Here is a 14,605-nt window from a genome sequence, read left to right as displayed (position 1 = left end):
GAGTAACTTTCCAAGGTATCTCCCTGCTGGCTCATAGGCCCTCATGGCCACCACTGTCCAGATCCCAGGACATCAAAGGGTTCACTAAAGGCCCAGGGAGGGTGATGGAAGAGGCACCAGCTTTGGGAAGAGGCCATGAGGGGCCACGTGGACCTTCCACAGGTTCCCATGGGAGAGCTGGTTCTCCCAGGTCAATGTCCTCTGCAGTGGGATGGCTCCTCTCATCTCATAACAGCTACTGTCATCGGTGGGTTTTGAGGGAGCGCTTAGACCCTTGTGGTGGTTTGACACAAGCCCAGATCCGTTGTTTCAAAGAGAAGGCCCACCTCCAGATGAGACCCAAGCTTGAAAGAGGAGCTTAATCACCACGGTAACTTGTCTGTTGGTACCTATGACCCCACGCACACATACACCGTCCTCTTGTAAGAGGCCCTTTGGACAGCAGAGGATAATAGCATGAAAGCGTGGATTGAGGTCAATGTTAATTTCGATGTATATTTATCTTTCTGATTACCATTTAAAGCCAAAATTGAAGGTTTAACTTTCTCCTTAAAGCTGAACTAGAGACGATGTTACAAGAAAACCTTAAAAACAGAACTGATTAGCATCAAATCACATTGCATCTGTTGTTCATACTTAAAGTAATAGTTTTTAAATGTTTGGGTAAGGGTGAGATGATAACATTGATATCAGTCTCTCTCTTAGCACAACACTGACTCTGTCCAAAGTGAAAAAAAATATGACTTCCAACACCTCCAGAGCTGGCTGATTTGTATCTTTTTTGTTTAAATTGTGTGGTAAGAGAAATGCAAAAACAACAATTTGTGGTTTTAGGGGGGAGTTATGCGCTGGAGTGAAATTACAAAGGAACAACTTTCTACAGAGGAAACAGTCCATATCAAATCTTTTGACAGTAAAGGCTTTCCAGCTGTGGGAGGCAGCACCTCCTGCTCAGCACCGAATCTACAGACAAAGTTAGCGACTAACTTGTGAACATAGTGGAGCATTGAGCTGCTAAAGAGCCACATATTTCCTTAAGGAGACAAAAACAGCAATAAAAGGAGATTGAAAACAGGTCTCAGATTCATCAAAAGAATGAAAACTTATTTGCAGAATATCAAATAGGCAACTTGTTTCGCAATAAGTTGACCATATCAACTTTATTTAGAGGTAATTATCAGTTGTGTTTACAGCTTGTTTTTGCTGCCCACAAGTGGCCAAAAAATTAGTTAACGCAGGTTTCAAACCTGGAAAAATGAAGCCAAACTCACTGCATGGATACCACTACAGGTGAGCAAGAAAATTAGATTTGTGACTGATCCTTTAAATATTTTTTTACAATAAGGTGATAAATGTGTTCTCTTACCAGTATTGGAGTGATTTATGATGCACATCACTCCATTGTGTGTGAAGTTGTATGTGTCAGTCTGTAAATGTGTCCTGCTATTAATAAGGTAGCTAAACTGTATTAATGTGGATTTAATCTCCATCATATCTAGCCAGAAAACATATTAAGACACTTCAGTACATTCCACATTAAGTACGGGTTGTGATTTATGAGGTGTGATGTGACTCGGCTGTTATTCACAGTCAGCTTATCACACCTGTGTCTCCCATGGAACAATGTCTCAGTTGTGCATCCAAACTTCTCCCCAGAGCACTTTATTATTATTATAATAATTTTTTTAATACAGAATGTGGGCCACCCCAAACCAGACCACATGATTCATGCCTTTGGGAGAACCTTTACGTCAGCGTGAAACCTCACACGCAGGCTAATAGATAACTTATAATATCACCTAAAGGCAAAGAAGTCTTGGTACTGTAGTTTAGCATTGTGTTTATATCTTTTTACCTAATTATTTATATCTTTATGTGTTCACTACATGTTTGCCTGTGTGAGGTTGTCTGACACAGAAGGGTGAGAGTCTATCCTACATCCTCAGCTAATTACAGGCCCATGATCTCGTCAGCTGTCACCACCACACTCTTTTTACATGTCAATGACAGCCAAATGGGACCTCATATCCTTCCTCTAGCTCATACAATGCTCTCATTGAAAGCATCAGAGATGGGGAGAAAACCAAAAGAGAGAAAGCGAAGGATGCCACTCCTCATCCCAGCTGGCGTTGGCTGAATGGCAAAGGGCACGGAGTCTTGTTCGTGAAATAACAACCACTCCCACTCCTCTCCTCAAATCCTCCTCCTCCTCCTCTCACCTCTGGTCCGGTCGTCTTCATCATCGCCTCGGCTTAATCTGAGCACGTTCATGGGGATGTGCACCCAGGCTCTTTCTTTAGTGCTCCGACTCGCCTCTGCCTCCTTTTGTGTTTGCCAGCCCTCTGATGAGGGAAAAAAAAGAAACGGGAGGGTTTGTCTTTAGCTTTCGTAGTGTTTGGGGAAAGAGGAGGAGACCTTGGCAAGAAGCCTGGCCGTGGCACTGCATACAAACACAGGGTGAAAACACAAGGCCTATTTGTTTGACTCTCCCATCTTCTTACCTCAGGGAGAGAGGGAAAAATTGCATGAGACAGCCATAAGTTATGGTTCGTCCCTCGCTCCCTCTGGACTGCCATCGATTCTACAAACAGCCAGGGGATGGACGGAGACAAGACGAATAGAGGATCCACGTCGGGAAATCATTGACCATAATTCAATGGAATTAACTCAATTTGTACAGTAAAGACTTGGCAGGATGCCCGGCCTTGTTTGCTGCTTAAAAAAACCCTCAGTGAAAAAGCACTTCGATTAAATATGAAATACTATCATCTCTTACGTGAATCTACATCAGGGAGTAACCAGGATTTATCGCTACACTATATCTCTAACTAGACAAAGGGCTGACATAGTCAAAGCCGGATAATGTCTCTTCCTTTTTTCCTATGCTGCATTACATCCTGGTTCATCTAAATCTCCTTAGCTTGGTCTCCTGTGGATTCAAACTAGCCGACGTCAGCACAAACCACACAATTCTGTCTGATTTGTGGAAGATGAAATCTTTACCGTATGTACTGTACTTTCCTCTCTCTCGAGTCCACGCTTACATGATCATAAAGATGCTTTCTGGGGCGGCTGATGTGAAATGGGCAATCGCTGCGTTCCCAGTGCAGCTGCAAATACTGTAACATTGATGTGGCATTCCAACGTGTCAGTAAAATCGCGTGGGCCATGCAAGCCACTTCCTGCTCCCCAGAACAAATATTCACATGGGAGGTTCAGAACTGTGTCGGATTCGAAGCGCAAAGTAACGATTTCACAAGTCTGATCATATTCAATATGTTTTCCAGCATTTTGGTATGCAAATTAGCCCTAGGCCATATTATTATTAGTTCAAGCCACATCGTGAGTGAGATCATATCAGCAGAATTGAAAGTTTTTCATGTTATCTGCAAAAATAGAAGGGTAGACTTGTCTTGACAGCGTTGTGGTGCATCTACACCTTCGGGAACATCTGGTGCTTCGATTACAGATGCTTGTGGTAGACTCACATTCGAAACGTCCTACTGATAGAAGACAATGCGTGTTAGAGGGATCTCCCATAAAACAGGTACACCGAAGGAGCTGTAAGTATTGCAGCGAGCCTCAGAGTTGACTGCTTTATGACTGCTCTGGTCGTAACCGCAATTGCAGCAAGCAATCCAAAGGGAGGCATTGTGGTTGAATGAGAAAGCAGCCTAACACGTCTGGAAGAAGATGGGATGATACTGCAGTGGGTATTCATCCATTTATGCATCTGTTTACATCAATGTGTTTCCTGATGTGTTTTCCTGGTGGTTTGAGGAGAAGTTCTTGCCATATTGAACCTATGAATCTTCAAGAGTCCCATCTATCTATTTATCTGTCTATTACACTAAGATTTGTCATGTTTTGTGAGCCATTAAGTATGTTAAAATAAATGCTTTTAAGGAGAATACCGGTGTCAAGTTACTGAGTTTGATCTACATCGCCACTCAGTGTTGCTTTTGTTCTTGTCTGAAACAAATTATAATGTCAAACAAAGGTTAAAATGAAGAAAAACCTGCTTGTATGCTTGTAACAAACTAGTTTGTAGGATGTGAAGATGGACAATGCCTGAAGGAAAGTGTTATTGCTGTTTTGGCTCCACTTGAAGGCATGGTAAATTGCCTGTTGTCAGTCAGTGAGATAAGACAAGAAAAATCATTCAAATGACCAATCACAGAAAAGTGTGGAAGGATGGAGGGGGGGTTCAGACACTGTTCTACGACCTGAGAAGCACTTTGTGTGAAGCATATTGACCTCTTACTTCCTGACAAAACTGTGTCCAGTAAATGAAGAGCAATTTAGGCTGTGTGGATGTTGCAATGGACTGACTCGTTTTAAGCATGCAGAGGCCAGTTTCCATACAGTTAAAATGTGAATGTAGAAAAACAATCCCTGATATCTTTAAATATGTTGGCCATGTGTAGACAGCAGTGAGAAAAAATGCAAAAAAGAAAGGTCAACCTGCACAATGTTACCAAAATTAATAAATTATATGGCTCTTGACATTGAAGGGGTGACACTTTCTTCCACCGAGCACATGCATGGCTGCAATGGAAAGGACCGGAATTTCCTCAAGTCATAGCGTGCATAGTAAATGCTTTGACCGGTCTCCTCGCATCCTCTCTGAACTGCTACAGTATATATATGGCTTTCCTCTTCTACACACCGATCGTTTCCTCAGTGCTCCTGCAGGGCTCTGACCTGTGACATGAAAGAGTTGGACCTCTTGCCTTCAATGGATCCGGATGTGCGGCGGGTCAAGTCGTATTCGAGGATCATTAGCCATTACCTCCTTGCTGCACACACGCACATCAATGCACGTGCAAGGGTTAAAAGGGACCAAAATGAGAGCTTGATTTTGAACTGCAGCAGCTGGTAAATAATAGTTTCTGCAAATACACCATTAACCTGACTTGATTCATGCCTCTCAAAATGCAGCCTGAAAGGATTCCCATCATGCCAAAATGACGAGTTGAGCTCCTTGACAATAAATATAAAAAATAAGAGCTAAGAGCTAAGAGCTGAAGTGTTTTTCTTGCCTTACCTCAAGATAAGAGCATATCAGAGCGCGTGGAGGAGGACGATATGGAAGGCATGATGTGATTTAAGAGGGAATGGGGGATTTAAAGTATTTCTTGACAAGATGAGCACACGTGAATACACAAGACACACATGACAGCTCTCATGATGTACAGGTAGCAAACTGCACCTGTCAGGCATTCGAGTTTACAAGCGACCTGTAAAGAATTCAAACTAATAGTGCTGACAGTGAAGACATTTATAGTATAATTGGGACCAAAAGTGATGGCTGCAACTATCTTTGACATTGATCTTGACTTTTGCAAATGCAACTTGTACAGACAGATTATTTGTTGTGCAAATTGAAAGTCTCTGCTCACTCAACTGTTTAATTTAACTTTTTTTGTATTTATTTTTATCTGGCAATGCAGTCCTTTGATTTACAACATCTGCTCTTTTCTGCTGGGTTAAATAATACATCACAAGCATCCAATTAAGCAATCAAAGATTTCCATTATTAAACACTAACAGAAAATGACACGGTCAATCTCCTCATATTATTCTCCTTCATAATGTTTGATGCCAATCTGTATAATACAATGCTGCTTTTTATCCGGTTAGCTCCTGACATTTAGATTTAATTGAATGCCAGTGATGAAAGGACGACCTGGGATCATGTTATTTTCTCTAAAAGATTTTTTTTTTTCCACTGAAATTCATGACATCATTTATCTTTCAGCTCTCCACAGGCCAAAGTCTCCCAATGTCGCCTGCCTACTCGGTCTCAGTCCGTCTCTGTGAGCGAACAATGTTGCAATGCAATGAGGTTATAGGGGAAGAATGCGACAACAGAATGGAATTACTGGAGAAATTATTGCATTTGAGACCACAAGGAATGCACCAGAGATGGGCTGAAGCGGAGCATTTGTTCACAGTGGTTATGGATGTCAACTTGTGGGTGGTTGGTGCTATAGCTGATGAGCTCTGACACTCAGGAAGCAGCCTAAGAAACACAACGTTTATTTTAACTAAATGCACATTTGAGTATGATGCACACCTTAAGAAAAAAAAAAGCAAAATAAGCTAAATGTATCACCTGGGTTAAGATTGATTTGGCATCTTTGTGCCTTTGTGGGCTACGAGGATGGGTAGCAGCGAGGAATGCAGTGTGCTAAGAAGTGCCCTGCAGAGAGGCCAATGAAAAGCAAAACGCTGGTGGCTCCCGGCCGGTGAAAAGAAGTCTACTTGGCAGTAAAGCTGAGAGTCATGTGCCTCCATTTAAATGAGAAGGCAAGAAAGGAAAGGGAGACAGGCGAGGGGAGGGAGAGAAATACAGGCTGAGCTAAGAGGCTGGGGACTCTGCCAAGCCAAGACACTTGAGGAATGCAGCAGCAGCAGCAGCAGCTCTCCCTTCGCAGTAATACCATTACAGTTACTGCTATCTGAGTCAGGAAAATAGCTCTTCTAGTCTAGTCAGCAAGTCTCATGGCCAGTGTAAACAGATGACAGGTAACACCCTGCACCAAAGAGAGAGAAACTGCAAAAATCGATCACTGGGATAGAAATTTGGACTCCTGACCAAGAAATTCCAAGCATAGCGATATTTGTTTTGTGTGTGTTTACAAAAAAAAGGAAAAAAAGCATAAAAGCATGCAAGCTCGTGTCCAAGTTGTTGGTGCTTGCACGTAGCTGCACGTCTGTCAACCAAGTGTTTTAGATGCAAGTGAGCGTTGTCTTGTCTTGTCAACGTCTGTGGAGTTGTGTGTGTGTGAGAGCGTGAGGCATGTGGTGTGAGTCCTCCAGCCCTGGCAGTTAGTTAATAAACACAGGCCTGTCAACAGCTGCTGGTGATGTAATGTGGAACTTCTCCTCACTCTCCTTATCCTCCCGCCCCACCCCGCCTCCCTGACTCCCTCCACAACCACCACCTCCCTCCCTCCCTCCCTTCTATTTACAAGTCTTATTGGGTGTTGCTGCAGACTTCCAGCACTGGCAGCACAGATAGTGTGTTTAAGACTCTGTGTATGTGTGTGTGTTTGTGAGTGGCTTCCCCCTGCAACACTTCCTGGGGAATTTACGACAGCATGTTTTCAGCTGCCATCAAAGGAAATTCCACATCATCACGCTGTCTTCCTAACCAAAACACCTCTGAGAGTCTGGGAGCTACAGAGCTGGCTACAAACCTGTTGAGTGGAGAGGATCCGGCCGGTGCAGAGTAAGTTTGGATTCCTGCTTGTTTGTCTTTTGACATTATGGGAGGCGGTTTTTGCTTTCATTCATAGCCTTTGAGAAGTGAAAACTGTGGCTGCAGAGCACAATTCAAATCAAAATCAGGCCTACAAAGTTTCAACAGTGTGCAAAAACTGACAACTAAACTCAATTTCACAACATCTTGCTCCTATAGTTTCAGGTCTTCTTGACACACAAATTATTAAACAAGTAAAGTGTATTAGTGGTAAAATGATCGGTATGGCCTTAAATATTTAATCCTGGTTGAAACTTTGTGAATTTAAATTCATAGCACTATTCAAACACAGACACGATTTATTTTAATCACATAACGTAAAGAAATGTGACTTGAAATATTAAAAAAAGAGCTAGTTAGCTTTTCTAACTATTCAAGAATTCATTCCAGCACATTGCACATATAAGAACAAACAAACAATAAAACATGTTAAATCACACAAAGAAATACCAGATAATAGCAAAAAATACAAAGAATAATTAAAAGTAAAAATCTAAAGTACTAAAGTTCATTATCAATCAAATGAGCTTGTTAGATGGATGCAGCAAAGCATGATTAATTAATTGTTTGAGCACCATAAAGTGCGAACAGACAAAATGAGAGCATGCAAACAAACCACATCTTCACCAGAGAAAACCTCTTTAACTGTTGGTTCCCAAATGGTGTGGAAACTAAGAGAAATGAGGAAGGAAAGCATTCAGAGAGATAAACACATACAAACACACTGTTGTCTCTCAAGCTGTCAGCTGCCTCCTGATGAAATGAGTGAGTTCATTTTGTTTAGCGAGCTGCCCATCGCATGATGTTCACATACCAAAGTGAGAGGTGGGGGGGCAACACAGTTGGGTATTTTGATAACGGTCGGAAAATTCTTCTGCCCTCTCTTGGCTTGCTGCATCACCTCTGGGCCTTTGGAGTCTATTTTTCTGGCTTTTTTCTACCTGAAGCACGATCATGAGAGAGTTCAGCACAGAGTCACGCTGCCAGCTGAAGCACGCTGGCTTGCATTGGAGAGTCCCTCGACAGGAAGCTTAGTTGATTTTTTTTCCCCAGGATGTATATTAAAGCATCCCACGCATCTGGTGGGATAAGCACAGGGAATTGCAGGGACTCCCCTCATGAACAGGATGACGACATTGTATTCATTGTTTTTCTTTTTTTTCCACTGGACCTCCAACCCCTCCTTCCTTTTAAAACCCCACATTAAATTGTCTGCTGATTAAACAAGATTTAAAGCCTCTCAGACAAGCACTGGCAGAAGTTTTGTGACTAAAAGTCTGTGAGAAACACATTTTCTTGTTAGCAGATTATTTCTCTTTATCTTGTTTGACATAACTTTTGGTTAGGAAGTCATTTAAGTGCTTGAATAGTACAACATCAGAGAACCAGTCTTCTCAGCTAGGCCTCTGAGTGCCTCTCGGATGGAGCATCAGTCATGTTTAACAAGCTTTATTGTACAAATAGGCTTAGTCAAATATTGATAATATAACCTTCAAAGAGACAGCTGGGCAGAGAGGGCTTCATGCAAATGTAAAAAAGTCTAAAATCACAATGTCGAGAACACTTGAGAAGACAGAAGTGGAGCATGTGGTGGTAAGTGTGAATATATGCACAGGCGATTAAAAATGCAGAACTAGGTGTCACATATCTGTCTGCTTATTGCGAACACGCAACACATGATTTACAAATGCCTCACGGTGCCTCCGGCATGTTTCACAGCTTTGTGACTGTAAAAATATAATCAGGAGCTCCATTAGTTGCATACTGATTAAATACACAACATCAGCCTAACTCCCCCAGTCATGTCTTTCCTGAATGTCAGTGTTTGGCAAGCCCATGGTGGTCTTGTTTCAATGATAACATGTTTAGCACTGAAATAACCGATTAATTAACAGATCATTTAAGTCATTCATCAATCAAAAATGGTAGAATTTGTTTTTTTTAGCCTCAAAATGTGACAATAAGCTCCTTTTTCTCGTGATTAAGCTGGTGTAATAGATTTATTAACGAAAAGATGACCAGTAATGAAAATAATCATTAGTCGCAGTGTCCGTCTGTACTCCTCTCAACAGCTGTACTCATTCTCATTGGTTGTTTATTCAGCAATGTGTAGGCTATCCTTGTCTTTTTATACACACACAAGGACATTGGAAACTGAAGACATAAGCAAATAACCATGTTATGTAGACAAAGCTTCTATTTTTACCTAGTTTTGCAAACACTGTGGGTACAATAATGTGCAATTAAGCCATCATTCATACTTCCACGTGTATTCTTTTTTTAGGTAGATGCCTGAAAGACACAAGCTTGTACAGCATGGATACAAAAAGATGATTATTATGTGTGTATATTCTGACAGGTCTTGATTAATGTGACTAAAATCTAAAACTTCTTCCAGCATGAATACAATCACAGTTAGTGTTGATATGGATGTCAGTGTTAGACTGACCTACCAGCCTTGACAGTAAGCCTCTCATTTTCACACCCTTGTGACAAATAGTTCAAACTAACTACAGTTACCTTATTATGATTATCAGCATGGAATTAACACTGATAAACTGTGACAGAACCATGAGCACATCCTGTGAAAATTCAGACCTGACCTGACACTCAGTTTAATGACCGGTTTTGCTGACAGTATAAAAACAAAACCAGCGTAAAATATGGCTTATTGTTTGAGGCACTCAGACACAGTAATTCCATGTTAGGCCCTGCCAGGCTACAGTTGGTCGTGCCAACTGTACCGGGACACATGCAGAGACAGGATCAGACAGGCTGGCCAGCAGAGGGACTCAAAACATCCGATCAGCATCGACCATCTGTGCTGCTAGAATACAGATGGACCTCTCTCTCTCTCTCTCTCTCTCTCTCTCTCCGCACATTAAACCCCACATCAGACACTTGCATGCTTCAATTTTCTCCTCAATGAATGGAAAGTAATAGCACCCCCAGCGGCCCCTCCCACTTCCCCCCGTGTAGCAGGCGAATTAAAAAGCGAGACTCAAACGTATAATCTTCCCGGTCATTCATTCTTCTCCCCTGAACACGGCAATCTGGATGAATCATTCAGAAGAAAGATAAAGAGAGAACTGGGCTCTGTACTGTGGGGGTGCTTCTGTGCTGACCCCGTTTCAGTCTCCTCTTCATTCAAGGCAGGCGCAGGGCATGGAGACAAAATGAATTGGTTCCTGGGGCAAGGGGAGGTGCACCAATCAATGTCCAATCCCCCCACCATCCATTTTCAGGCCCTGGCACTTCCTGGCATTGCTCTTTTTTGGGGGCGGCAGGGTGTTGATCACAGAGGTCCGAGTCACTATTTGGCCAAGAGCCCCCCCCCCCCCCCCGACAGACCTCTATGTTTTCAAAAGGTTTGTAATAGATGTGAGCGCTAATTGAAAACTCATGCAAAATGCATGTCTGGAATCCCCTTCTCTTAAGTCTTTGGCACTCCCTTCCTCATTCTTTCCCCCCAGATGGACATTTAAATATATGACTGAAATGATTTCTTCAGTCATTTATTGTATAGTTTAATGTATAACCCGTGACAAAATCACACAAAGAAAAAATGTAAACTATTCAAATGTACAGACCAGGGGAAATTCTTTTATTGCAAATTCCACAGCAATTATTCTTCAGTGAAAGGTTTTGTTTCATTACAAAAAGGCCAAAGTTCGAGCCGCACACTTCAACCACTTGATAACTCCTTCTCAACTCACCATGACAAAGATTTCTTACTCGTGGTGACTCTTTGCACAGTGTCAAATGAGAATATTTGTAGGTCAATGCCTCACTGTATTAGATACAAAGGGCAGTATTGTCACTTGTGGCAGAGAGCAGTCTCCTCAACACTTCCAAGTCAAAAGCTGGAGGGTGGAGCAACAGTGTTTCTTTAGTGGACCTTTACTGTATGTGTCAGATTATTGTGGCTTTAGCCTCAGAAAAAACTGAGATAAGAGGGCCAGTAAAAGGCCGGTGATTGCAATAAATGCACAGCTGCCTAATTCTTCTCCGCTTACAAAGGAACAGTATCAAATCTGAGCCATGACAATCCATATTCATGGACAATCTGGGCTTATTATCACCATTTATCCATGAGGCTCACAGTCTGTTTTCAGTACAGCGATCTCTCAATGGGTTTAAGTGTTATCATTAAGCTGTTATCCCCTCACATTATCCCTGTTGTAGTTTGGAGCTGTCTGGGGCTCTGCGACCTCAGCTGGGTCCTCCCTTGTTCCTGGAGCAGATGTTAAAAAAGAGAGTCCCCCCTTCCTACCTCAAACAACCCCCCCCCCCCCCCCCCCCCCCCTCTCTTTCCGGGTTATACACACACACACACACAAACACACATACACACACACACACACACACACACACACACACAGACACAAACTATCCCGCCGTGCCTCCTCCCTTCACCCTGGCATCTAATTAGGCCTACAGCACAAAGACTCCCAGATGTCAGCGTCCTCCTGGCCTCCTTTGATTATATCCTTTCCACCCCACTGGCTGGCTTGCCGACTGGCTGGATGGCCGGCTGGGGGCCGTGTGGGCTATAGGCGTCGACGCGTGTCATTCTGTGTAGGTCAACACCGGAGCGGTTTAACATATCAGTAATTGCTTTAGGTGTAAATCACAGTGAATCAGGAGGGAAGGGAGGACAGTATACTGAAGGGGTTGCGGTTGCAGAACGGCTGTTGGACTGTCATAAATGGAAAATGAACATTTTCTGTGTCTATCGATCTGCATATGTCTTTAGAGGAATATGGCACTACTTTTATCTCTATTAGTTAGACACCTAACCAGCACTCATTGTCCCTGCTTATTTGGGATATCAAAGCCAACAACCATAAAGTGTTTAACTTCCTTTAAAACCAAGCAACCAAGGAATATGAACAATGTGTCAACAGTCAACAAGATTGCCAGATAAGAAATTGTCCACGGCTGTGTTTTTGACAGCCGACCAGTCAGATTTCCGTGCTTCTATGAATGCTGGTTCTGCCCGGTGAATATGAACAAGAAGCTGATTAACAGATCTATCAAACATATTGGATAGCTGAGGAATAAATGTCTGAACAACAGTGCGAGAGGGAGAACTGTTGCACTCCTCAGAAAATCTCAAACTCCTGAACCTCAACTTTAAAAAAAATTCAGTGTCATCTATTTTGTTAATAAGCTTGAAAGTAGGGATGCTCGATATTGGCTTTTTCTGCCAATATCCGATATTGTCCAATTCTTAATTTACAATTCCGATATCACCCGATATTGATATATGCAGGCTTTTTACACCAAAACTGTTAGGTTATCTCCTATTGTGGAATTAACACATAATGCCTAATTTTATTGCAACATGGCTTTCCAAATGTAAACACTGTCTGTGCAAAATAAGAGAACAACTTCAACTTAAGTTATGGAAAAAAGTGCATAGAGTGCATTATTGTGAACATTTTGCCTTAAAAAACAACACTACAGCTAGGGAAAGTTTCACTTCTTCACAAATGGTAGACAATATCAAAACAAGGAAGATGATTATCTTCAGTCCAGAGTAGTATACAATAAACATAGTCCTCTTTTAGTCCAAGTGCAATGAATGAGCCTGACAACTGACTGGCTGTAACTGGCCATAACTTGGCAATTAATACAATCATTAATCCGTCCGACACACTTGGAAATAGTTCCAAACCACAGACATAACGTCATGCACCGGGCGAGCAAGCCTGTTAGCCACGGTTACAGTTTTACTAAAGATATGAAGAGTGTCCACAACTTTTCATCATTTTAAGCTTCAGTCTTGAGATTCCTTATGTTAGCTGAGCTTAATTTAGAAAAAAGGAGCAACTTAACAGGGAATTGTATCAATTTTTGCTTTATTTTGCCCCAATCCAACATGACATTTAAATGGGTTATATCCATTTGTATAATGCTCTTTCTCAACTGATTGCATTGACTGATGAGGCTGGTTGACTGGGTGTTAAATGATAAAGCACAGAGTAGATATGTCCGAAAATCATGTTGTTAAATGTAAAAATGACTTTTTTTTAATGAAATCAGTACCTTTAGTGACAAAGGTCAAACCCTAACCCTTTTATCAGCTAACCTTATCTGATTGTCTCTGATATCTCGCTTTTAATGTGTTTGTTTAATCCTTATAATTTCCGATCCATCAACTACATCATCCACTAAATCCATTGCACTTTCTATGCCCCTGAGGAAAATGGTGTCACTGTTTTCTATATTGGGTCGGGGCAATCAGACACAATGCTATAATCCATTTTAATCATTTACTCTCAATTTCCTACAACCTCTACCCCTCCCCATATCTCTGCAACCAAGGGAAGCTGTGGGATTTACTTCCTCTTCTAATCTTCAGCGGAAAGGGACCAAACTGAAATCCAATCTAAACATAGACTCCGTTATTTCATCTGATGCAACACACTTGCGCAATTAGTCATTACAAAGCCAGAGAGAGAGAGAGAGAGAGAGAGAGAGAGAGAGAGAGAGAGAGAGAGAGAGAGAGAGAGAGAGAGAGAGAGAGAGAGAGAGAGAGACAGTCAGTAGTCTGATGTTTCTGTGTCATTAAAGACATTGCATTTCACATCCTGTTCACTGATTAGGCAACTTCCTTTTACACCAGATCGCCCAAGGGTATTCAGAAATGGGCCAGAGAGAGTGTGTGTGTGTCATGTTTAGAAATATAACATCATTTCTGGATGAGAACTTGCTGGCTGATCCTGCATGCAATCTGATGTTTGCGGCTTCATGTCAATAGGTTTGGACTTAACAGATCGGCAGTGGATGGAACATGTCATGTTGATGTGTGGGGATGTTTGACAAGTGCAGTCACGCTGTTGAAGCTTCAGACAGGGTGTAACAGATATAGCCAAAAGGGGCTTTGGGACCCTGTTTTTGGAAGTGTGGTTGCATAAGTAACATAACTGACACAATATAATGGGATAAATACAATTCAGCCTTCTTTAGTTACAGTAGCAGGCTTGTGGTTATCGACCGGTGTGTTTCCGACCCAGCAAATGATTTTTGGAGTAATCAGATTTCTTAAATGCTGTGTAAATGAGAAACTTGATTTCCTTAATAAGGGTAAGAGATTAGGAAAACCTGCAATCCCCAGCTTTCTTGGACAGTTTCTTGGCCATGTGCGTGACTGTAACCTAGGTCACAAAGAGTAAACATGCCTTAGCCAAACACAATGCAATCTCTACTGTTTTTTTTTTTGTCTTGAGCTGTTTAGGAAATGAAATACAGAAAAGGATGATACAGCTGTTGGCATGAAATATTGAGTGCTGATGGATGTTGACAGTTATGCAGACAGTGTTTATATCATAG

The 14,605-nt window shown here is 41.9% G+C and overlaps 1 protein-coding gene across 1 annotated transcript in view; it reads left to right on the top strand.

The window, feature by feature from the left end:
• The first annotated feature begins 7,106 nt into the window (after positions 1 to 7,106).
• The window catches only part of LOC133976330 (nck-associated protein 5-like), a 130,569-nt gene continuing 123,070 nt past the window's right edge, over positions 7,107 to 14,605 (top strand). Inside the window, exon 1 of the mRNA XM_062414514.1 lies at positions 7,107 to 7,237. Within this exon, the coding sequence (XP_062270498.1) occupies positions 7,107 to 7,237 (131 nt within the window). The remainder of the gene's footprint in view (positions 7,238 to 14,605) is intronic.

This window comes from Scomber scombrus, chromosome 24 (genome assembly GCF_963691925.1).
Source record: "Scomber scombrus chromosome 24, fScoSco1.1, whole genome shotgun sequence".
Taxonomy (NCBI): Eukaryota; Metazoa; Chordata; class Actinopteri; order Scombriformes; family Scombridae; genus Scomber; species Scomber scombrus.
Note: the sequence above shows the minus strand (reverse complement) of the source record. Positions and strands in the feature narration are given on the sequence as shown.